At 46.7% G+C, this 22,661-nt stretch overlaps 1 protein-coding gene across 6 annotated transcripts in view; it reads left to right on the top strand.

The window, feature by feature from the left end:
- The window catches only part of ablim2 (actin binding LIM protein family, member 2), a 250,183-nt gene that overhangs the window by 202,876 nt on the left and 24,646 nt on the right, over positions 1-22,661 (top strand). For 4 of the 6 annotated variants that reach the window (XM_079257457.1, XM_079257456.1, XM_079257458.1 and 1 more), the window contains 8 exons: positions 11,017-11,124; positions 12,365-12,418; positions 17,124-17,161; positions 17,341-17,449; positions 17,528-17,586; positions 20,989-21,049; positions 22,393-22,400; positions 22,500-22,580. In XM_079257457.1, the coding sequence (XP_079113583.1) occupies positions 11,017-11,124; positions 12,365-12,418; positions 17,124-17,161; positions 17,341-17,449; positions 17,528-17,586; positions 20,989-21,049; positions 22,393-22,400; positions 22,500-22,580 (518 nt within the window). The remainder of the gene's footprint in view (positions 1-11,016; positions 11,125-12,364; positions 12,419-17,123; positions 17,162-17,340; positions 17,450-17,527; positions 17,587-20,988; positions 21,050-22,392; positions 22,401-22,499; positions 22,581-22,661) is intronic. The other 2 variants (XM_079257455.1, XM_079257459.1) reach the window with 1 other exon arrangement.

Genomic DNA, 22,661 nt, shown 5'->3' with positions numbered 1-22,661 from the left:
CAGGATGGAGTGTGTCCGGGTTTGATCTGTACTGTGGATGATGGGTTTTGAGTCCAGCATGGAGTGTGTCGGGGTTCGATCTGTACCCTGGATGATGGGTTTAGAGTCCAGGATGGAGTGAGTAAGGGTTTGATCCATTCCGTGGATGATGGGTTTAGAGTCCAGGATGGAGTGAGTCCGGGTTTGATCCATACCGTGGATGATGGGTGTATAGTCCAGGATGGAGTGTGTCCGGGTTTGATCTGTACTGTGGATGATGGGTTTAGAGTCCAGGATGGAGTGAGTAAGGGTTTGATCTGTACTGTGGATGATGGGTTTAGAGTCCAGGATGGAGTGAGTCCGGGTTTGATCTGTACTGTGGATGATGGGTTTAGAGTCCAGGATGGAGTGAGTCCGGGTTTGATCCGTACCGTGGATGATGGGTGTATAGTCCAGGATGGAGTGTGTCCGGGTTTGATCCGTACCGTGGATGATGGGTTTAGAGTCCAGGATGGAGTGAGTCCGGGTTTGATCCATACCATGGATGATGGGTGTATTGTCCAGGATGGAGTGTGTCCGGGTTTGATCTGTACTGTGGATGATGGTTTTAGAGTCCAGGATGGAGTGAGTCCGAGTTTGATCCATACCGTGGATGATGGGTGTATTGTCCAGGATGGAGTGTGTCCGGGTTTGATCTGTACTGTGGATGATGGGTTTAGAGTCCAGGATGGAGTGAGTCCGAGTTTGATCTGTACTGTGGATGATGGGTTTAGAGTCCAGGATGGAGTGAGTCCGGGTTTGATCTGTACTGTGGATGATGGGTTTAGAGTCCAGGATTGAGTGAGTCCGGGTTTGATCCATACCGTGGATGATGGGTTTAGAGTCCAGGATGGAGTGAGTCCGGGTTTGACCCGTACCTTGGATGATGGGTTTAGAGTCCAGAATGGAATGAGTCCGGGTTTGATCCATACCATGGATGATGGGTGTATAGTCCAGGATGGAGTGTTTCCAGGTTTGATCCATACCATGGATGATGGGTGTATAGTCCAGGATGGAGTGTGTCCAGGTTTGATCCATACCGTGGATGATGGGTGTATAGTCCAGGATGGAGTGTGTCCGGGTTTGATCTGTACTGTGGATGATGGGTTTAGAGTCCAGGATTGAGTGAGTCCGAGTTTGATCTGTACTGTGGATGATGGGTTTAGTGTCCAGGATGGAGTGAGTCCGGGTTTGATCTGTACTGTGGATGATGGGTTTAGAGTCAAGGATGGAGTGAGTCCGGGTTTGATCCGTACCGTGGATGATGGGTGTATAGTCCAGGATGGAGTGTGTCCGGGTTTGATCTGTACCGTGGATGATGGGTTTAGAGTCCAGGATGGAGTGAGTAAGGGTTTGATCCATACCGTGGATGATGGGTGTATTGTCCAGGATGGAGTGTGTCCGGGTTTGATCTGTACTGTGGATGATGGGTTTAGAGTCCAGGATGGAGTGAGTCCGAGTTTGATCCATACCGTGGATGATGGGTGTATTGTCCAGGATGGAGTGTGTCCGGGTTTGATCTGTACTGTGGATGATGGGTTTAGAGTCCAGGATGGAGTGAGTCCGAGTTTGATCTGTACTGTGGATGATGGGTTTAGAGTCCAGGATGGAGTGAGTCCGGGTTTGATCTGTACTGTGGATGATGGGTTTAGAGTCCAGGATTGAGTGAGTCCGGGTTTGATCTGTACTGTGGATGATGGGTGTATAGTCCAGGATGGAGTGTGTCCGGGTTTGAACTGTACTGTGGATGATGGGTTTAGAGTCCAGGATGGAGTGAGTAAGGGTTTGATCTGTACTGTGGATGATGGGTTTAGAGTCCAGGATGGAGTGAGTCCGGGTTTGCTTCATACCATCGATGATGGGTTTAGAGTCCAGGATGGAGTGAGTCCGGGTTTGATCCATACCATGGATTATGGGTGTATAGTCCAGGATGGAGTGTGTCCGGGTTATATCCGTACCGTGGATGATGGGTTTAGAGTCCAGGATGGAATGAGTCCGGGTTTGATCCATACTGTAGATGATGGATTTAGAGTCCAGGATGGAGTGAATCCGGGTTTGATCCATACCGTGGATGATGGGTGTATAGTCCAGGATGGAGTGAGTTCGGGTTTGATCCATACCATGGATGATGGGTGTATAGTCCAGGATGGAGTGTGTCCGGGTTTGATCCATACCGTGGATGATGGGTGTATAGTCCAGGATGGAGTGTGTCCGGGTTTGATCTGTACCGTGGATGATGGGTTTAGAGTCCAGGATGGAGTGAGTAAGGGTTTGATCTGTACTGTGGATGATGGGTTTAGAGTCCAGGATTGAGTGAGTCCGGGTTTGATCCATACCATGGATGATGGGTTTAGAGTCCAGGATGGAGTGAGTCCGGGTTTGATCCGTACCGTGGATGATGGGTGTATAGTCCAGGATGGAGTGTGTCCGGGTTTGATCCGTTCCGTGGATGATGGTTTTAGAGTCCAGGATTGAGTGAGTCCGGGTTTGATCCATACCGTGGATGATGGGTGTATAATCCAGGATGGAGTGTGTCCAGGTTTGATCCATACCATGGATGATGGGTGTATAGTCCAGGATGGAGTGTGTCCGGGTTTGATCCATACCGTCGATGATGGGTGTATAGTCCAGGATGGAGTGTGTTCCGGTTTGATCTGTACTGTGGATGATGGGTTTAGAGTCCAGGATGGAGTGAGTCCGGGTTTGATCCGTACCGTGGATGATGGGTGTATAGTCCAGGATGGAGTGTGTCCGGGTTTGATCCGTACCGTGGATGATGGGTTTAGAGTCCAGGATGGAGTGAGTTCGGGTTTGGTCCATACCGTGGATGATGGGTTTACAGTCCAGGATGGAGTGTGTCCGGGTTTGATCCATACTGTGGATGATGGGTTTTGAGTCCAGCATGGAGTGTGTCGGGGTTCGATCTGTACCCTGGATGATGGGTTTAGAGTCCAGGATGGAGTGAGTCCGGGTTTGATCCGTACCGTGGATGATGGGTGTATAGTCCAGGATGGAGTGTGTCCGGGTTTGATCCGTACCGTGGATGATGGGTTTAGAGTCCAGGATGGAGTGAGTCCGGGTTTCATCCATACCGTGGATGATGGGTGTATAGTCCAGGATGGAGTGAGTCCGGGTTTGATCCATACCATGGATGATGGGTGTATAGTCCAGGATGGAGTGTGTCCGGGTTTGATCCATACCGTGGATGATGGGTGTATAGTCCAGGATGGAGTGAGTCCGGGTTTGATCTGTACTGTGGATGATGGGTTTAGAGTCCAGGATGGAGTGAGTCCGGGTTTGATCCGTACTATGGATGATGGGTTTAGAGTCCAGGATTGAGTGAGTCCGGGTTTCATCCATACCGTGGATGATGGGTGTATAGTCCAGGATGGAGTGAGTCCGGGTTTGATCCATACCATGGATGATGGGTGTATAGTCCAGGATGGAGTGTGTCCGGGTTTGATCCATACCGTGGATGATGGGTGTATAGTCCAGGATGGAGTGAGTCCGGGTTTGATCTGTACTGTGGATGATGGGTTTAGAGTCCAGGATGGAGTGAGTAAGGGTTTGATCTGTACTGTGGATGATGGGTTTAGAGTCCAGGATGGAGTGAGTCCGGGTTTGATCCGTACTATGGATGATGGGTTTAGAGTCCAGGATTGAGTGAGTCCGGGTTTGATCCATACCGTGGATGATGGGTTTAGAGTCCAGGATGGAGTGAGTCCGGGTTTGATCCGTACCGTGGATGATGGGTGTATAGTCCAGGATGGAGTGTGTCCGGGTTTGATCTGTACCATGGATGATGGATTTAGAGTCCAGGATGGAGTGAATCCGGGTTTGATCCATACCGTGGATGATGGGTGTATAGTCCAGGATGGAGTGAGTCCGGGTTTGATCCATACCATGGATGATGGGTGTATAGTCCAGGATGGAGTGTGTCCGGGTTTGATCCATACCGTGGATGATGGGTGTATAGTCCATGATGGAGTGTGTCCGGGTTTGATCTGTACCGTGGATGATGGGTTTAGAGTCCAGGATGGAGTGAGTAAGGGTTTGATCTGTACTGTGGATGATGGGTTTAGAGTCCAGGATTGAGTGAGTCCGGGTTTGATCCATACCATGGATGATGGGTTTAGAGTCCAGGATGGAGTGAGTCCGGGTTTGATCTGTACTGTGGATGATGGGTTTAGAGTCCAGGATGGAGTGAGTCCGAGTTTGATCTGTACTGTGGATGATGGGTTTAGAGTCCAGGATGGAGTGAGTCCGGGTTTGATCCATACCGTGGATGATGGGTTTAGAGTCCAGGATGGAGTGAGTCCGGGTTTGATCCGTACCGTGGACGATGGGTGTATAGTCCAGGATGGAGTGTGTCCGGGTTTGATCTGTACCATGGATGATGGATTTAGAGTCCAGGATGGAGTGAATCCGGGTTTGATCCATACCGTGGATGATGGGTGTATAGTCCAGGATGGAGTGAGTCCGGGTTTGATCCATACCATGGATGATGGGTGTATAGTCCAGGATGGAGTGTGTCCGGGTTTGATCCATACCGTGGATGATGGGTGTATAGTCCAGGATTGAGTGAGTCCGGGTTTGATCCATACCATGGATGATGGGTTTAGAGTCCAGGATGGAGTGAGTCCGGGTTTGATCTGTACTGTGGATGATGGGTTTAGAGTCCAGGATGGAGTGAGTCCGAGTTTGATCTGTACTGTGGATGAAGGGTTTAGAGTCCAGGATGGAGTGAGTCCGGGTTTGATCTGTACTGTGGATGATGGGTTTAGAGTCCAGGATGGAGTGAGTCCGGGTTTGATCCGTACTGTGGATGATGGGTTTATAGTCCAGGATGGAGTGAGTCCGAGTTTGATCTGTACTGTGGATGATGGGTGTATAGTCCAGGATGGAGTGTGTCCGGGTTTGATCTGTACTGTGGATGATGGGTTTAGAGTCCAGGATGGAGTGAGTAAGGGTTTGATCTGTACTGTGGATGATGGGTTTAGAGTCCAGGATGGAGTGAGTCCGGGTTTGATCCGTACTGTGGATGATGGGTTTAGAGTCCAGGATTGAGTGACTCCGGGTTTGATCCATACCGTGGATGATGGGTTTAGAGTCCAGGATTGATTGAGTCCGGGTTTGATCCATTCCGTGGATGATGGGTTTAGAGTCCAGGATGGAGTGAGTCCGGGTTTGATCCATACCGTGGATGATGGGTGTATAGTCCAGGATGGAGTGTGTCCGGGTTTGATCCATACCGTGGATGATGGGTTTAGAGTCCAGGATGGAGTGTGTCCGGGTTTGATCTGTACTTTGGATGATGGGTTTAGAGTCCAGGATGGAGTGTGTAAGGGTTTGATCTGTACTGTGGATGATGGGTTTAGAGTCCAGGATGGAGTGAGTCCGAGTTTGATCTGTACTGTGGATGATGGGTTTAGAGTCCAGGATGGAGTGAGTCCGGGTTTGATCCATACCGTGGATGATGGGTGTATAGTCCAGGATGGAGTGTGTCCGGGTTTGATCTGTACTGTGGATGATGGGTTTAGAGTCCAGGATGGAGTGAGTAAGGGTTTGATCTGTACTGTGGATGATGGGTTTAGAGTCCAGGATGGAGTGAGTAAGGGTTTGATCTGTACTGTGGATGATGGGTTTAGAGTCCAAGATGGAGTTAGTCCGGGTTTGATCCATACCATGGATGATGGGTGTATAGTCCAGGATGGAGTGTGTCCGGGTTTGATCCATACCGTGGATGATGGATGTATAGTCCAGGATGGAGTGTGTCCGGGTTTGATCTGTACTGTGGATGATGGGTTTAGAGTCCAGGATGGAGTGAGTAAGGGTTTGATCTGTACTGTGGATGATGGGTTTAGAGTCCAGGATTGAGTGAGTCCGGGTTTGATCCATACCGTGGATGATGGGTGTATAGTCCAGGATGGAGTGTGTCCGGGTTTGATCTGTACTGTGGATGATGGGTTTAGAGTCCAGGATTGAGTGAGTCCGGGTTTCATCCATACCGTGGATGATGGGTGTATAGTCCAGGATGGAGTGTGTCCGGGTTTGATCCATACCATGGATGATGGGTGTATAGTCCAGGATGGAGTGTGTCCGGGTTTGATCCATACCGTGGATGATGGGTGTATAGTCCAGGATGGAGTGAGTCCGGGTTTGATCTGTACTGTGGATGATGGGTTTAGAGTCCAGGATGGAGTGAGTAAGGGTTTGATCTGTACTGTGGATGATGGGTTTAGAGTCCAGGATGGAGTGAGTCCGGGTTTGATCCGTACTATGGATGATGGGTTTAGAGTCCAGGATTGAGTGAGTCCGGGTTTGATCCATACCGTGGATGATGGGTTTAGAGTCCAGGATGGAGTGAGTCCGGGTTTGATCCGTACCGTGGATGATGGGTGTATAGTCCAGGATGGAGTGTGTCCGGGTTTGATCTGTACCATGGATGATGGATTTAGAGTCCAGGATGGAGTGAATCCGGGTTTGATCCATACCGTGGATGATGGGTGTATAGTCCAGGATGGAGTGAGTCCGGGTTTGATCCATACCATGGATGATGGGTGTATAGTCCAGGATGGAGTGTGTCCGGGTTTGATCCATACCGTGGATGATGGGTGTATAGTCCATGATGGAGTGTGTCCGGGTTTGATCTGTACCGTGGATGATGGGTTTAGAGTCCAGGATGGAGTGAGTAAGGGTTTGATCTGTACTGTGGATGATGGGTTTAGAGTCCAGGATTGAGTGAGTCCGGGTTTGATCCATACCATGGATGATGGGTTTAGAGTCCAGGATGGAGTGAGTCCGGGTTTGATCTGTACTGTGGATGATGGGTTTAGAGTCCAGGATGGAGTGAGTCCGAGTTTGATCTGTACTGTGGATGATGGGTTTAGAGTCCAGGATGGAGTGAGTCCGGGTTTGATCCATACCGTGGATGATGGGTTTAGAGTCCAGGATGGAGTGAGTCCGGGTTTGATCCGTACCGTGGACGATGGGTGTATAGTCCAGGATGGAGTGTGTCCGGGTTTGATCTGTACCATGGATGATGGATTTAGAGTCCAGGATGGAGTGAATCCGGGTTTGATCCATACCGTGGATGATGGGTGTATAGTCCAGGATGGAGTGAGTCCGGGTTTGATCCATACCATGGATGATGGGTGTATAGTCCAGGATGGAGTGTGTCCGGGTTTGATCCATACCGTGGATGATGGGTGTATAGTCCATGATGGAGTGTGTCCGGGTTTGATCTGTACCGTGGATGATGGGTTTAGAGTCCAGGATGGAGTGAGTAAGGGTTTGATCTGTACTGTGGATGATGGGTTTAGAGTCCAGGATTGAGTGAGTCCGGGTTTGATCCATACCATGGATGATGGGTTTAGAGTCCAGGATGGAGTGAGTCCGGGTTTGATCTGTACTGTGGATGATGGGTTTAGAGTCCAGGATGGAGTGAGTCCGAGTTTGATCTGTACTGTGGATGAAGGGTTTAGAGTCCAGGATGGAGTGAGTCCGGGTTTGATCTGTACTGTGGATGATGGGTTTAGAGTCCAGGATGGAGTGAGTCCGGGTTTGATCCGTACTGTGGATGATGGGTTTATAGTCCAGGATGGAGTGAGTCCGAGTTTGATCTGTACTGTGGATGATGGGTGTATAGTCCAGGATGGAGTGTGTCCGGGTTTGATCTGTACTGTGGATGATGGGTTTAGAGTCCAGGATGGAGTGAGTAAGGGTTTGATCTGTACTGTGGATGATGGGTTTAGAGTCCAGGATTGATTGAGTCCGGGTTTGATCCATTCCGTGGATGATGGGTTTAGAGTCCAGGATGGAGTGAGTCCGGGTTTGATCCATACCGTGGATGATGGGTGTATAGTCCAGGATGGAGTGTGTCCGGGTTTGATCCATACCGTGGATGATGGGTTTAGAGTCCAGGATGGAGTGTGTCCGGGTTTGATCTGTACTTTGGATGATGGGTTTAGAGTCCAGGATGGAGTGTGTAAGGGTTTGATCTGTACTGTGGATGATGGGTTTAGAGTCCAGGATGGAGTGAGTCCGAGTTTGATCTGTACTGTGGATGATGGGTTTAGAGTCCAGGATGGAGTGAGTCCGGGTTTGATCCATACCGTGGATGATGGGTGTATAGTCCAGGATGGAGTGTGTCCGGGTTTGATCTGTACTGTGGATGATGGGTTTAGAGTCCAGGATGGAGTGAGTAAGGGTTTGATCTGTACTGTGGATGATGGGTTTAGAGTCCAGGATGGAGTGAGTAAGGGTTTGATCTGTACTGTGGATGATGGGTTTAGAGTCCAAGATGGAGTTAGTCCGGGTTTGATCCATACCATGGATGATGGGTGTATAGTCCAGGATGGAGTGTGTCCGGGTTTGATCCATACCGTGGATGATGGATGTATAGTCCAGGATGGAGTGTGTCCGGGTTTGATCTGTACTGTGGATGATGGGTTTAGAGTCCAGGATGGAGTGAGTAAGGGTTTGATCTGTACTGTGGATGATGGGTTTAGAGTCCAGGATTGAGTGAGTCCGGGTTTGATCCATACCGTGGATGATGGGTGTATAGTCCAGGATGGAGTGTGTCCGGGTTTGATCTGTACTGTGGATGATGGGTTTAGAGTCCGTGATGGAGTGAGTAAGGGTTTGATCTGTACTGTGGATGATGGGTTTAGAGTCCAGGATGGAGTGAGTCCGAGTTTGAACTGTACTGTGGATGATGGGTTTAGAGTCCAGGATGGAGTGAGTAAGGGTTTGATCCATTCCGTGGATGATGGGTTTAGAGTCCAGGATGGAGTGAGTCCGGGTTTGATCCATACCGTGGATGATGGGTGTATAGTCCAGGATGGAGTGTGTCCGGGTTTGATCTGTACTGTGGATGATGGGTTTAGAGTCCAGGATGGAGTGAGTCCGAGTTTGAACTGTACTGTGGATGATGGGTTTAGAGTCCAGGATGGAGTGAGCAAGGGTTTGATCCATTCCGTGGATGATGGGTTTAGAGTCCAGGATGGAGTGAGTCCGGGTTTGATCCATACCGTGGATGATGGGTGTATAGTCCAGGATGGAGTGTGTCCGGGTTTGATCTGTACTGTGGATGATGGGTTTAGAGTCCAGGATGGAGTGAGTAAGGGTTTGATCTGTACTGTGGATGATGGGTTTAGAGTCCAGGATGGAGTGAGTCCGGGTTTGATCTGTACTGTGGATGATGGGTTTAGAGTCCAGGATGGAGTGAGTCCGGGTTTGATCCGTACCGTGGATGATGGGTGTATAGTCCAGGATGGAGTGAGTCCGGGTTTGATCTGTACCGTGGATGATGGGTTTAGAGTCCAGGATGGAGTGAGTAAGGGTTTGATCCATACCGTGGATGATGGGTGTATTGTCCAGGATGGAGTGTGTCCGGGTTTGATCTGTACTGTGGATGATGGGTTTAGAGTCCAGGATGGAGTGAGTCCGGGTTTGATCCATACCATGGATGATGGGTTTAGAGTCCAGGATGGAGTGAGTCCGGGTTTGATCCATACCATGGATGATGGGTGTACAGTCCAGGATGGAGTGTGTCCGGGTTTGATCCGTACCGTGGATGATGGGTTTAGAGTCCAGGATGGAATGAGTCCGGGTTTGATCCATACTGTGGATGATGGATTTAGAGTCCAGGATGGAGTGAGTCCGGGTTTGATCCATACCGTGGATGATGGGTTTAGAGTCCAGGATGGAGTTAGTCCGGGTTTGATCCGTTCCGTGGATGATGGGTGTATAGTCCAGGATGGACTGTGTCCGGGTTTGATCCGTACCGTGGATGATGGGTTTACAGTCCAGGATGGAGTGTGCCCGGTTTTATCCGTACCCTGTCCGGGTTCGATGAAAGCAACTGGAAAATCCAGGAAGAAACAAACCGAGTAGTGTTGTAGTTTGAGCTCATCTTCCATTCAGTTTTTCCGAAGAGATCTTAGCATAATTTACATGGGAGACGCTGTAAAAGGGAGGTCTTAAAGGGAGACAATCCAGGCTTATGTCCCTGAATCCCATTCCAGGTTTTAAAACTGTCTTCTGTGTGTTTTTTTTTCCTGATTTTGTCTAACTTGTTCAGATCAGGTGATGTGTGTGTCCTCCCATAATTTCTCAGCTGCCTGTCTGACCTCCAGATGTTTGTATGGAGGATCTAACTCACAACTAACTAACTGGACCTTTCCTGTAAGCTGAATATGAGGGTTTGGTGAAGTCCTGGGTTAGTGTAGAGAACATGCAGAAACACAACTGGCTATTTCCCAGCTCATCAGTACCTTGGTTAGGAAGCCTTGGTGTATCACTGTAGTGACAGTTCCTCACAGAAATGGTGTTCACTAGAATGTGGGCAAGTTTTCTGAGGTAGTTCCAGCCTAAATATTTTGTACTGAAAGATACCAAGCGTCAAGAACCACATACTAAGTTTCATTATGTAATTTCAGGTGATTCAAGATGTTTCTGCCTGTTAACGTCTCCTTATCGTGGAGACACGTTGCATCCTTAAACCCGGTGCTTAGTAGCATGGATCCCTGCCTGATGTGTTGGCTCGTACAAGCTGAGCTAAACATAGTTATCTGGAACTGGTCCACCTACAGAGGGCTGTGTGTTGGATTTATATTTGGTTTTTGTTATGGTTTCTGTACTTCTTCCACCTGCCAGGGGACTTGTGACGAAGCCTCTTCCTTTTCAGTTTCTTGCAAAGGCTTAGCCAGTCAGTAGTCGAGTACTACAGTACCGTCAGGTTATGTCTGTCTAGTTTATTTAGAAATGACCCAGAATCCTTCACTGAGAGTACAAACAGAGAGTACAAACTGGATACAAAGGAGAAGGAACAGATTACTGACCATCAAGACTAACTGACCCACTTCAGACAGGTTCAGTAAACTGTCCAGGTCCAGGCTGGGTTGTCAGATCACTGGCAAAAGTTTATGTCTGAGCTTTAAACCCCCAACCTTTGTTTGCTTCCAAAACCCTTACTCCCCCCCCCCCTCGCTCCAGGTAGCGAAAGTGGTCGGAGTACCCCCAGCTTATCTACATATTCTGATGGCAAATCCCCTTCATCCACTTCCACATACGTGGCTGCTCCTCGGCATTTCCACATACCAGGTAGGCCATGACCCCGCCGCTCCGCCTGCATGAAGCTTTCTGTTGCTCAGGCTGCTGAAGAGGAGCCTAACACAAGGTGAGCTTTGGGATCACAGTCAAACGACCTTTCCATGAAAACTGGCACCAAATCTTCAACAACTGGAATGTTTATCGGAATGATTTCACCTTTTTGTTTCCGTACATAAAAGCTAAGTGCACATAAAGCACAATGAGCGTTTTTTTTACATTCTTATTCGACTTCTTCTGACTGTGGTTGTTGGAGGCGGGCGAACTCCAGCTGATGAACACCACCTGTAAGTCTGTCGGCTGCCTCTGCTGCTCCGTCTGAAATCTGGGAAATCTAAATTCACAATCATTTCAGAAAGAACTTTAAAGAGACAGAAAACAATGCTTGTTTTCTGTTTTTAGAAGGAATAATCGGAATTCCAGTTGGTTTTCTGCGAACCAGTTTTTGTTAACGGTGGTCAATCCTGTTTTCGCTGAGACGAACCAGACGGAAACTCCCAACCGCTTTTTGTTTCCATTGTCTTCAACAGAACTGGACTCTGAATTAAACGTCATTGCAGGACAGGAGATGACGTCAAATGATTTTTTAATTTTCAGTTTCTCTCAGAGTCCGTCTGGTTGTTGCTCTCATTGACACTGTTCATGTCTGAGAGGCAGGACGGGAAACCGTCTCACGATGCAAGTTCAGGGGAAAAAACAGCAATGTCGATCCACTTAAAGGCTTTCAGTCCTGTTGTCTCAGATGCTGGCAGACTCTGAAACAAGGCAGAATGACACACATGTTGTTTTATTTGGTCTCATGTTTCAGCAGTCAGCTGACTGACATGGATTAGATCGATCTCATGGTCTTCGTCATGCTACTCCAGCATCACTAATAATCTAACATGAACTAAATGTAAACTTAATGTTTTCTGTGAAGGAAGTAAAAGCCTGAAGACGGCTGCTACCATGTTTGGATTCTGATATTATTCTTTGAATGTTAGTGAATTTTCCTGCCTACCAACCCCCACCCCCTGAATTTCCTGACAACACCAATAAGCTGCTTTATTTTAAATATGTTGCACGACAACTTTCTGATGTGATTTAATAAAAATGACAAATGCCTTGCATTTGAATTGAGCCCCCCACACCCCCATCCTCCAATAACTGCTAACTCATGCTTCTTTTTCTCCACTCTCTCTCTCTCATGCTGGCTTCTTCCATTTCTTTTCGTCTGCTCTGTTCCCATCTTCAGAGACTATGGTCAAAGATAATATCTATAGAAAACCCCCCATCTACAGACAGCATGGTACAGTCAACTGCCTCTTTAACCCTTCCTCTCCTGGTCTGGTCTGCACGATGTGTTGCATGTCTTCAGTTGTTGAGCGCAGCTTTCTGCACTCGTCCTGTAGCCTGTGTACGTGCATATAGCTGGTGAAATGCTCTGCAACACTCTGACTTGGGAAATTAACATAATTGACGATCATCAAAGCAAAAACATGCTTCGTAAAGATGGCGGTGTTGTGAGAAATACACACAAAGCAAAAAAAGAAAAGATACTGGTGATCCAACAGTTGTTGGCTGATACATGACCCTTCTCTAAAGGTTGTTGTCCTCTCCTGAAATAAACATAAACATCTTTATGAGGCTGAGTTTTCCCATTAAGCTGCTGGTTCATTAGTTAGCCTTCGGCCAGTGTGGCAGAAATCATTTCGATACTGGTTGATCTCAATGTTGATCATTATATGGCCTGTGGAAGCAACACTATTGATCTCTGGCGGATTTCTGCTCCTTGGCGCCCCCAGTAATGGCTCATTTGAAATCTTGCATCCTGTCTCTTCTCCCAGATCTCTCCAGTCAGTAAAAGTCCATCGTGTCTCTTGTCTCATCTTCTGTCCTTCATACTCTCAGTCATAATGCTGTCCTGAGGTTTTACGATGAATCTGACACTGATATGACGCCATAAACCAGTGTTTCTCAGTCCCAGTCCCCAGGACCCCCACCCTGCATGTTCTATAGGCAACCGTAATTTAACACACCTGAATGAAATAAAGACTCGTTAACAGGCAGCAAAGAGCCTGATGAGGAAGTTCAATAATCTGACTCGGGTGCTTTGTAGGAGGATCATGTCTAAAACATGCAGGGTGGGGGGTCCTGAGAATTGAGAAATACTGCCATATAGCAAAGTGAAGCTATGACACGATGAACTGGTCTGAAATAAAAGTCTCAGCCTCGGATGCTCCAGGAATGGACATAGTGAATATCAGTGTGACATCTGTCATTAAACCTAACCGTATCCCTAACTCTAACCCAATATAAGTGTGACATCTGTCCCTAAACCTAACCCTAACCCCTAACCCTATATCAGTGTGACATCTGTCCCTAAACCTAACCCTAACCCTATATCAGTGTGACATCTGTCCCTAACATTAACTCTAACCCAATATAAGTGTGACATCTGTCCCTAAACCTAACCCTTATCCCTAACCCTATATCAGTGTGACATCTGTCCCTAAACCTAACCCTAACCCTATATCAGTGTGACATCTGTCCCTAACATTAACTCTAACCCAATATAAGTGTGACATCTGTCCCTAAACCTAACCCTAACCCAATATAAGTGTGACATCTGTCCCTAAACCTAACCTTATCACTAGCTCTAACCCATTATCAGTGTGACATCTGTCCCTAAACCTAACCCTAGCCCATTATCAGTGTGACATCTGTCCCTAAACCTAACCCTAGCCCATTATCAGTGTGACATCTGTCCCTAAACCTAACCCTAGCCCATTATCAGTGTGACATCTGTCCCTAAACCTAACCCCTAACCCAATCCCTAACAAGCCTGAAACAGTTTTTATCCAAAGTTATGTCGTGCCACTTTAAAGCTGTCAGATTTAAAACGACACTAATAATGACCAAAAAGTGCAACATGGTTTTTCTTATGAACTCTTCTGCATTGACTGAATCATTTTTGTCACACAGAATGACGTCACCCTGAACCTCCACGTTCAGTGACTTTCATGAACTGTAGAGGTCACAAATCTACGTTGATCTTCTGACGTGGGCCTTTTCACATGATGTGTCCAAACCTCTGAGCTGAACTAAAAGTCTGAGTCATCACCACATGTAAAATATTACACATTGACTCAATACCACCTTAATGTATAAAGTCAGGCTGTGAAGCTGCATGGGGCCATTTACTGCTTCAATAATAACCATGACCACAGAGTTTCTTTTGTCATGAGCCTTATTATACATAAAACTAAATGAAAAGCAGCCGGCCATGTCTGTAGATGTGTGGCACGGCTGGGATGTCTCTTTCACCATCTTTATTTAGTTTCTATGGAACTAAATGAAGCCATTACTCTTAACAAATAGAAGTCGAACCAGACTCAAGCCATGACAATATGTTCTGGGATGTTTTCCAAATCTTTTACTGTGAACGTGACAAAACTACTTTCACACAAGCTGGACTGTCCTGTCAGGCGATGAGGTGCAGAACGATACATGATTCTGTTTTGTTATTGATGATAATAAATTACAAGTTGTCCTCCATGTATTTGCTACCAAGCTAATGCTAACAGCAAAGCGAGGAAAAACTCTGGAAAATGGTTGTGAAAGCAGCGTACGTTGTCCTGCTGGTATGACTTCTGGAACAGCAACTGCTGCAACAACGCTTTTCCACCGTAGGCAAACATATTAGCATCTCTGCATTTTAGCAGTAACAGTAAATGATGCGACTGGAATGGGAGGATAAAGTAGCTGCTGGACTACCTGCCCTGTTTCTAACATAACGCCAAAATAAACTTCACTGTTAGACCCGAAGTCCCTCATCAACCGTCTCCATCTGCTAAATGCTACACCCGTCTACACTGTCCTTTTTCCTGGTTATTATTTTATGAACAGCAAAGATCTACAGTTGTGTTTGTTTGTCCACCCCCCCCCAAATTCATTCAGTGTATTTATATTTGTGTAGAATTGAATGAATCTGATCAAATCCTATCTAGTTATAATCCAGTTCAATCATAACTGTCCAGATTTATCAGCTGTCTAATTCAGTTTAACTTCATGGGAAAAGGCCCCCTTACCTGAGAATGAGGACGTAGTGATGAGGAAGAACCCTGCTTTTAAAAAGAGGAGGCCTCCTGCAAAACCAGTCCTCTTCCTCTGGATGCACACAGGTTGGTGCTAAAATCCCCTCCACAGACCTCTGAGCACGATAAAATGTTAAATGGAAAGTGGAAGCTTTTAGATCTGGGTCATGCAGTAACATTGTGTTTGCCTGATTTGGTTCTACTCACAACAAACATTGGTGTCTTGGCGTCCATGTTTTATGAGATGGAAACACTGAAACGCTGTCTTGATGACTCAGCATATTTGGGACTGTAGTCAGTTGGGATTGGGCCATTTTCTCACCATGCCATGCATGTCTGCACTCGTCTCACCAGCTCGTTTGTTGATTTAGTGGTGGTGTCATGGCTGTGTGCTCACTGGTTGGGATCATCAATCACTTTGGTGGCATTGGTCTTGTGTTGGTCGTTGTTTCAGTTGCTGTGTCTCCCTTCTTATTGTGAGTGTACATTTGGTGTTCCACGTTTCACTCTAGTTGCCCTGGAGCTCTGTGTTGCATTGTTGGATCAATATAGCCCTGCACTCTACACGAGGACCCAAAGTGCACGAGCGCTAGAGCACTTCTCACCCTGGTGACAAAAGGAAACACTCATTTTTTATAGAATGTGACAAATAGATCAGCTGCACACATTAACTGTGTGCAGTCAAGCGGACATTAGGTCACTGACGAAGCATCCTCCTTCCTACCAGGCAAGTTGTAGAGTATGGTACACCTCTGTGGAATTCAGTGCGAATAAAGACTCATTTAGGTTTGGACACCTGCATTCGTTGCATTTCACATGAAGCTTTTCATTTTGTCAAACTGCCTAAAATGGAAATTAAACTTGGAGTGTCACATTAAATATTTAGTTGCAGAGCAAAAGAAAGTTGTTCAATATCAAGGCCTTTCTCAAATGACTGGATGGCTCACCACTGACTACCGTCCCATTTGTGGGTTCCAGTAGAAGAACCCCCACATTATTTGTGCTCTATGTCAGAAAAGGGTTACTCATACAGACGCAGCCTTCTCGCCTTCTGGATGAGGCTTAAGTACCATCTGAAACCAACCATGATGAAACTATCCATGTGACTCCTCACAGGGGGTAAGACCCCCACTCATGTCGTCTGTTAAATGTTCAACATTACTGCTTTCCTAGACCGTAACTTTCCCGAGAACTCCGTACGATTCACATCTTTATGTTAGATAGATATGAGGATTAGTCAGTTTAATGTTTCCTGCAACAGACATGATTGCTTGAGTCATCATGGTCTTTTATTCAGCAACATCTGTTCCTGCGAACACTGACCTGAAACCACAGTGATGCTCGATTTCATCGGATCCAGTCTGATGAGGGATGGAGGATGTCTGTCTGAAAGCTGGACGGATTTGTTCCCAGCATGTTATCGCGAGCTCAAGTCACCTAAACGACACCATTGGAACGACACCATTTTTAGATTGGAAGTGGGCAGGGTGAAGTTTACGGACATCTGACATCCTTCTAAAGGCACTTTGAATATCCATTCCAGTTACCATGGTGACCAGGTCTTGTAGATCAAGGGGGCTGCAAGGGTTTCCCTGCTGCAACACAGCTGACTCACCTCTGACTTTATTAGCAGACTGGTACAGAACGCGACACCAAACTCTGCACTAGTCTGATAATTACACATTGGTTTGAGCCAGATGTGTTGCAGCAGGGAAACTCTGAACACCTGCAGGATGGTGGCCCTCGAGTACTAGCCCCCCCCCCCCCCCCCCCCCCGACCTAGATGGTGAAACTGTTCAGGTCTTTGTGGAGCTTCCGTTAGATGCAGCGTAGGCGCTCCAGGGCTTGCAGGTGGCGAAGAGGCAGCTGATCCAGCATGTTGACCGTGACATTCTGTAACATCTGACTGTTTTACAGCTTCTAGAACATCCTGGCAGGATGGTGAGGATGGCAAGGTGGGTCTCTGTGGAGTTATTTATACCTTTTGTCTGTCCATGTGTCTTTTCAAGTCATTTTCTGAAACTTACAAATACTGTTCATTCATTTTACTAACTCACTAACACATCCTCCGCCATCATCCGTCGTCTCTTTCCATCATTCTGTCCACCTCTTTCCTCCTTCTCTCACCCCACAGAGGACCAGCTGGATGATCTTGAAGGGTGAGGTTGATGGTCAGATGGGTCCAGAAGATCCGGACCCCCGCAAATCTACCTGCAGTCTGCCGACGGACATTTCCCAGCCGAGTGAGTGACAGTCCACAAGTGCAGTCAGATACGGAGTCGTGGTTAAACGTGAAAGTTAATGTCTTTACGTCTCTGCAGATTTCCCCTACAATAAGTCTGCATCGCTGCCAGGCTATGGAAGGAACGGCATCTACAAGGTGGGCTTCCAAATTATTTATTCATTATTTCGTAGAGCAGAACGTCGTGCTCCCCTCAGATGTCTCCAAATATCTTCAAATGAAGTGATGCAAGCTCATTATCAGGACACGTTCCCATCAGCCTTTCTGATCCCAATCCGGGTCCGTTTGCTCGGAAAGTCGCTTCGTTTGGGGAAATGTGAACGCTTTAAACAAATTCTGATTCGGACCAAAGAAGCAGACTCAGTCCGCCTACAACTGCAGGTCTCGGCCCGTTTATGGCAGACCAAATACAGGAAGCAGACTACAGAAAAAGTCACTTCTTGCATTTGGGGTAGTGTTGCATTGTGGGTAAACACAGACCTATTTCCCAGCTGGACCGAGTCTAGCAGACTATCCTGATGGGAATGCACCCAGACTCCCGTCCTGTCAGTCTCTTCAGGTTCATTTCCAGTCGGGCTTTCGACCTTATCACAGGCCTGAAACAGTTCTGGTCAGTCTGAAAAGACATCAGAATGAGTACTGATTCTGGTCCAGTATCAGTACTCGGCCACCGGGTCTAGAACCTGGAGACTCGGCCACCGGGTCCGGAACCTGGAGACTCGGCCACCGGGTCTGGAACCTGGAGACTCGGCCACCGGGTCCGGAACCTGGAGACTCGGCCACCGGGTCTGGAACCTGGAGACTCGGCCACCGGGTCTAGAACCTGGAGACTCGGCCACCAGGTCTGGAACCTGGAGACTCGGCCACCGGGTCTGGAACCTGGAGACTCGGCCACCGGGTCCGGAACCTGGAGACTCGGCCACCTGGTCTGGAACCTGGAGACTCGGCCACCGGGTCCGGAACCTGGAGACTCGGCCACCGGGTCTGGAACCTGGAGACTCGGCCACCGGGTCTGGAACCTGGAGACTCGGCCACCAGGTCTGGAACCTGGAGACTCGGCCACCGGGTCTGGAACCTGGAGACTCGGCCACCGGGTCCGGAACCTGGAGACTCGGCCACCTGGTCTGGAACCTGGAGACTCGGCCACCGGGTCCGGAACCTGGAGACTCGGCCACCGGGTCTGGAACCTGGAGACTCGGCCACCGGGTCTGGAACCTGGAGACTGGGCCACCGGGTCTGGAACATGGAGACTGGGCCACCGGGTCTGGAACCTGGAGACTCGGCCACCGGGTCTGGAACCTGGAGACTCGGCCACCGGGTCTGGAACCTGGAGACTCGGCCACCGGGTCTGGAACCTGGAGACTCGTCCATCGGGTCTGGAACCTGGAGACTCGGCCACCGGGTCTGGAACCTGGAGACTTGGCCACCTGGTCTGGAACCTGGAGACTCGGCCACCGGGTCCGGAAACTGGAGACTCGGCCATCGGGTCTGGAACCTGGAGACTCGGCCACCGGGTCTGGAACCTGGAGACTCGTCCACCGGGTCTGGAACCTGGAGACTCGTCCACCGGGTCTGGAACCTGGAGACTCGTCCACCGGGTCTGGAACCTGGAGACTCGGCCACCTGGTCTGGGACCGTTAACTACCAATCAGGTCTGGAACTTCAGAGTTTTGACGGACTTTCAGCATCAAAGCTGAAATAAATTCAGAAAAGGTGAGTCTCCCAGTAAGACCAGTCGAAACTCTTCCATCATTCATCTCCAGTAGACTGGATTACTGGACAGGTCTTTGAGCAGAACTTTCCAGTAAAACCAGTAGACTAGACTACTGGAATGATATTTTAACAAGACTTCATAAAAAGAACATTAAACATCTGCAGCTCATCCAGATGCTGCTACTAAGAGATCTGAACACATCACACCAGTTTTAACATCTTTACTCTGGTTTCCAGTTCATACTGGTTTCCAAATCATACTGGTTTCCAGTTCATACTGGTTTCCAGTCAGTCACAGGACAGATTTTAAAACCCTTCTGATTGTTTACAGAATCTCAGAACAGTTTAGAACCAGAATCCATCTGTGATACGTTCACAGAATATTAACCTGCGGACCCGAATCCAGACCAAAGACTAGACCAGAATCCAGACCAGAATCCAGACCAGGGACCAGACCATAGTCCAGATTAGAAACCAGACCAGAGTCTAGACCAGAGGCCAGACCGGAACCCATACCAGAGACCAGACCAAAGACCAAACCAGAGTCTAAACCAGAGACCAGACCAGATACCAGAGCAGGGTCCAGATCAGAGACCAGACCAGAGACCAGACCAAAGACCAGACCAGAGACCAGACCAGAGTCTAGACTAGTCAGAAAAATCTGTACAGTAAATTTTTCATTTTATTTCAACATTTTTAATTCTCTTTTCTTTTCCATAATATTTTGGCAAATCCAAGAAACAACAACATAAAATATCCTCCAGAGTTACAACAACACTACACAAGCATTGTAGTACATTTCATGTCAAAAAGAAAACTTGGTCTCGGAAAAGAATTCATCTTATTAAGCTACCCCATCCTCATTTCATCCTCACATCAACTGGATGGCATCACCTACGGCACACAGTAGGAATAAACACAGGTAAATGCATACACTTTTAGTATGAACTCTTTATATTTCAATTTAAATTGAGAAGGATTTGAACAAGTTTTAAAAGAGTGCGTTCCATTGTTTTACACCAACCACTGAAATACACATTTGTTAAAGTGTAGTTCTTCCGAAAGGTTGTTTAAAATCACAATTTCATCGACTTGTTTAATCATTTAAAATAAAGAGAGTTTGCAGTCCCGGTGGTAACAAGAATTGTTTAGCTTTATGCATGATCATGAATGTTTTCCACACAACCAAATCTTGCAGTTTTGACAGTCCCGACTTCCAGAACAATTCCGTTGTATGCTCTTTAGGAGCAGTTTTATTAATTATTCTTATCGCTCACTTTTGCAAAGTAATTAAAGGCCTTAAATTAGTCGTGTAGGAATTACCCCATACCTCCAGACAATACATCAAATATGACAAAATAAAAGCACAATAAAGGATTCTCCTTGCCTTATAATTTAACATATGTTTAACTTTACTCAACATGGCAATATTCTTATATATATTTCATTTTTCATCAATAATAACTCCTTAAAACCTAAATTCAGACAATATTAATTCCATTTAGACTTAATGTAACATTTTCAGGGTATTTTTGATTTGTAAACATAAACTTTTAAATGATCTTTTTTCAGTTATTTGAATGTAAATTCTGATTTTATTGGGATTTTCCACCCTATCCAGATTTTTGCTTTCTTACACCATCTGTGATGTTTTAATGTTTCATGTAAACCCTTTGAGTTTTCTTTCATATGGTCCTGCTTTGCAAGCAAACCAAGGCTGAAGGCTAAAACCAGAGTTTGTGATGATAAGAAGCAGCAGTGTTTCCAGCCGCATGACACGGAACGTCTGAAAGTTTGCTCTAACTCTGCTGAATGTGTGTTTTACAGCCTGCTGATATGGTGGACAATGAAGTGGACCCAGACTCCCAGAGCTGGGGAGGCATGCGAGGTGGGACTCAACATCAGGTCCAACTGTTCACCATCGGCTCTCTTCTTTTTTTTGATAAGGAAACCAATAAAATGTCAATTGTACCTGAAGTTATCTAGATCAGGCAGTGTATCTGTGGGACATGGAGCATTGCCCAAACCTTGGTCCGTTCCACCACGATGAGCCATCCTGTCTAACCGTGCGACTAAGATGATAACCTGTGTCTGTTTTTGGGCTTTGGCCACTGCTAACGCTTCTAAAAAAAATCATGTCAGGGTCTGACTTTGTTTTGTTACACATCGGACCAAACACCTTGTCAGTATTTTCATAAATCTGCTGATTAATCAGTGAACTTTCTTTCGTTTTAAACTCTAATTTGAAGCTTAAACTTAGGAATCATTTCTATTTTCCCAAACAATTCTTTGTTAGTTTCCTACTCTAAAGATCTCATCTGTGATAAAATTCAGTAGTAATCAGAAATTCTACAGAGTTCATGAGTGAAGCTGTGAATGACATTTCATCTGAAATTAACTGAGATGAAATGTCTTTCTAATGGAATGTGGAGCTGTAGTGTTTTATTACAGATCATGTTTAAATAACCGTAATCACGTTGCTGCTATTTGTGATTAAACTCATGAACCGTGGAGTTCCACAGGGTTCACTTCCTGGACTTCTACTGGTTGCCTTCTCTCTGTACCATAGATACTGAAAACATCCAAATGAATACATCAACCCATGAACTGTTTCTACAAACCTTGGTGTTGATTTGGAGCGTTAGCATTTGCAATGCATGACACTTTCCTCCTGGCGTTTGAAAGAAACTTTTACAAAGCATTGCATGTTTTCTTAGACTGACATTCAGTTTCTGCCAAAGTTGACATACTCAGGGTCTTAAACAGAAAATTTACCTCCAATTGTAGCATCAGCTAACCTCTCAACATGTAGAAAGGAGCAAATTGCAATCCTGTAAGTATGGATAAGGCCTGCTTATGGTCCCAGATTACATGATTCTTTCATGGTGATGCAGCGTGCAGATTCTGCTGCTCTGGCTGCAGATCAGGTGACGCCGTGGAGAGATGAAGTCATTTTTCCAGCTGCAGAATGACTGCTGTATGTTTAGGTGCATATGTTCACAGTCTAGGCTGTATATGGCCACTTGACTGAAGTCCAACCTCATGTGATGTAAATGCTCATGTGTGTGTAAATGCTATTTGTAGCTTTAGAAAGCCACTATTGGGAAGAAATTTGGATCCATAAAGTGTAATTTTTTTCCATCTCTATTATGCTAGCTGTAATGATAAAACCAATTGTTTCTCCTAATTAATTCTGTCTCTCTCTCTCCTTCTTTCCTTTTTCCTCCACAGAGTACAAGGTTAGACTTTGTTTATACTTTGCAAACAAGCTTTAATATTATTTAGCTGCAGTCACTAATACCACGCCTCCCCCGCCCCCGTTACTTTGTATTTTCCAGGTCTACCCTTATGAAATGTTGGCGGTGACGCATCGAGTGAAAGTGAAGCTTCCCAGAGACGTTGATCGCACCAGACTGGAGGTGAGCTCCATCCTTTCTCCATCCTTTAACAAGCCTGAGAAACACAGAGTTAGTCAGCATTTTGTGGTTTGGGGGAAATAG

Source organism: Telmatherina bonti (genome assembly GCF_933228915.1).
Source record: "Telmatherina bonti genome assembly, chromosome: 18".
Lineage (NCBI taxonomy): Eukaryota > Metazoa > Chordata > Actinopteri > Atheriniformes > Telmatherinidae > Telmatherina > Telmatherina bonti.
Note: the sequence above shows the minus strand (reverse complement) of the source record. Positions and strands in the feature narration are given on the sequence as shown.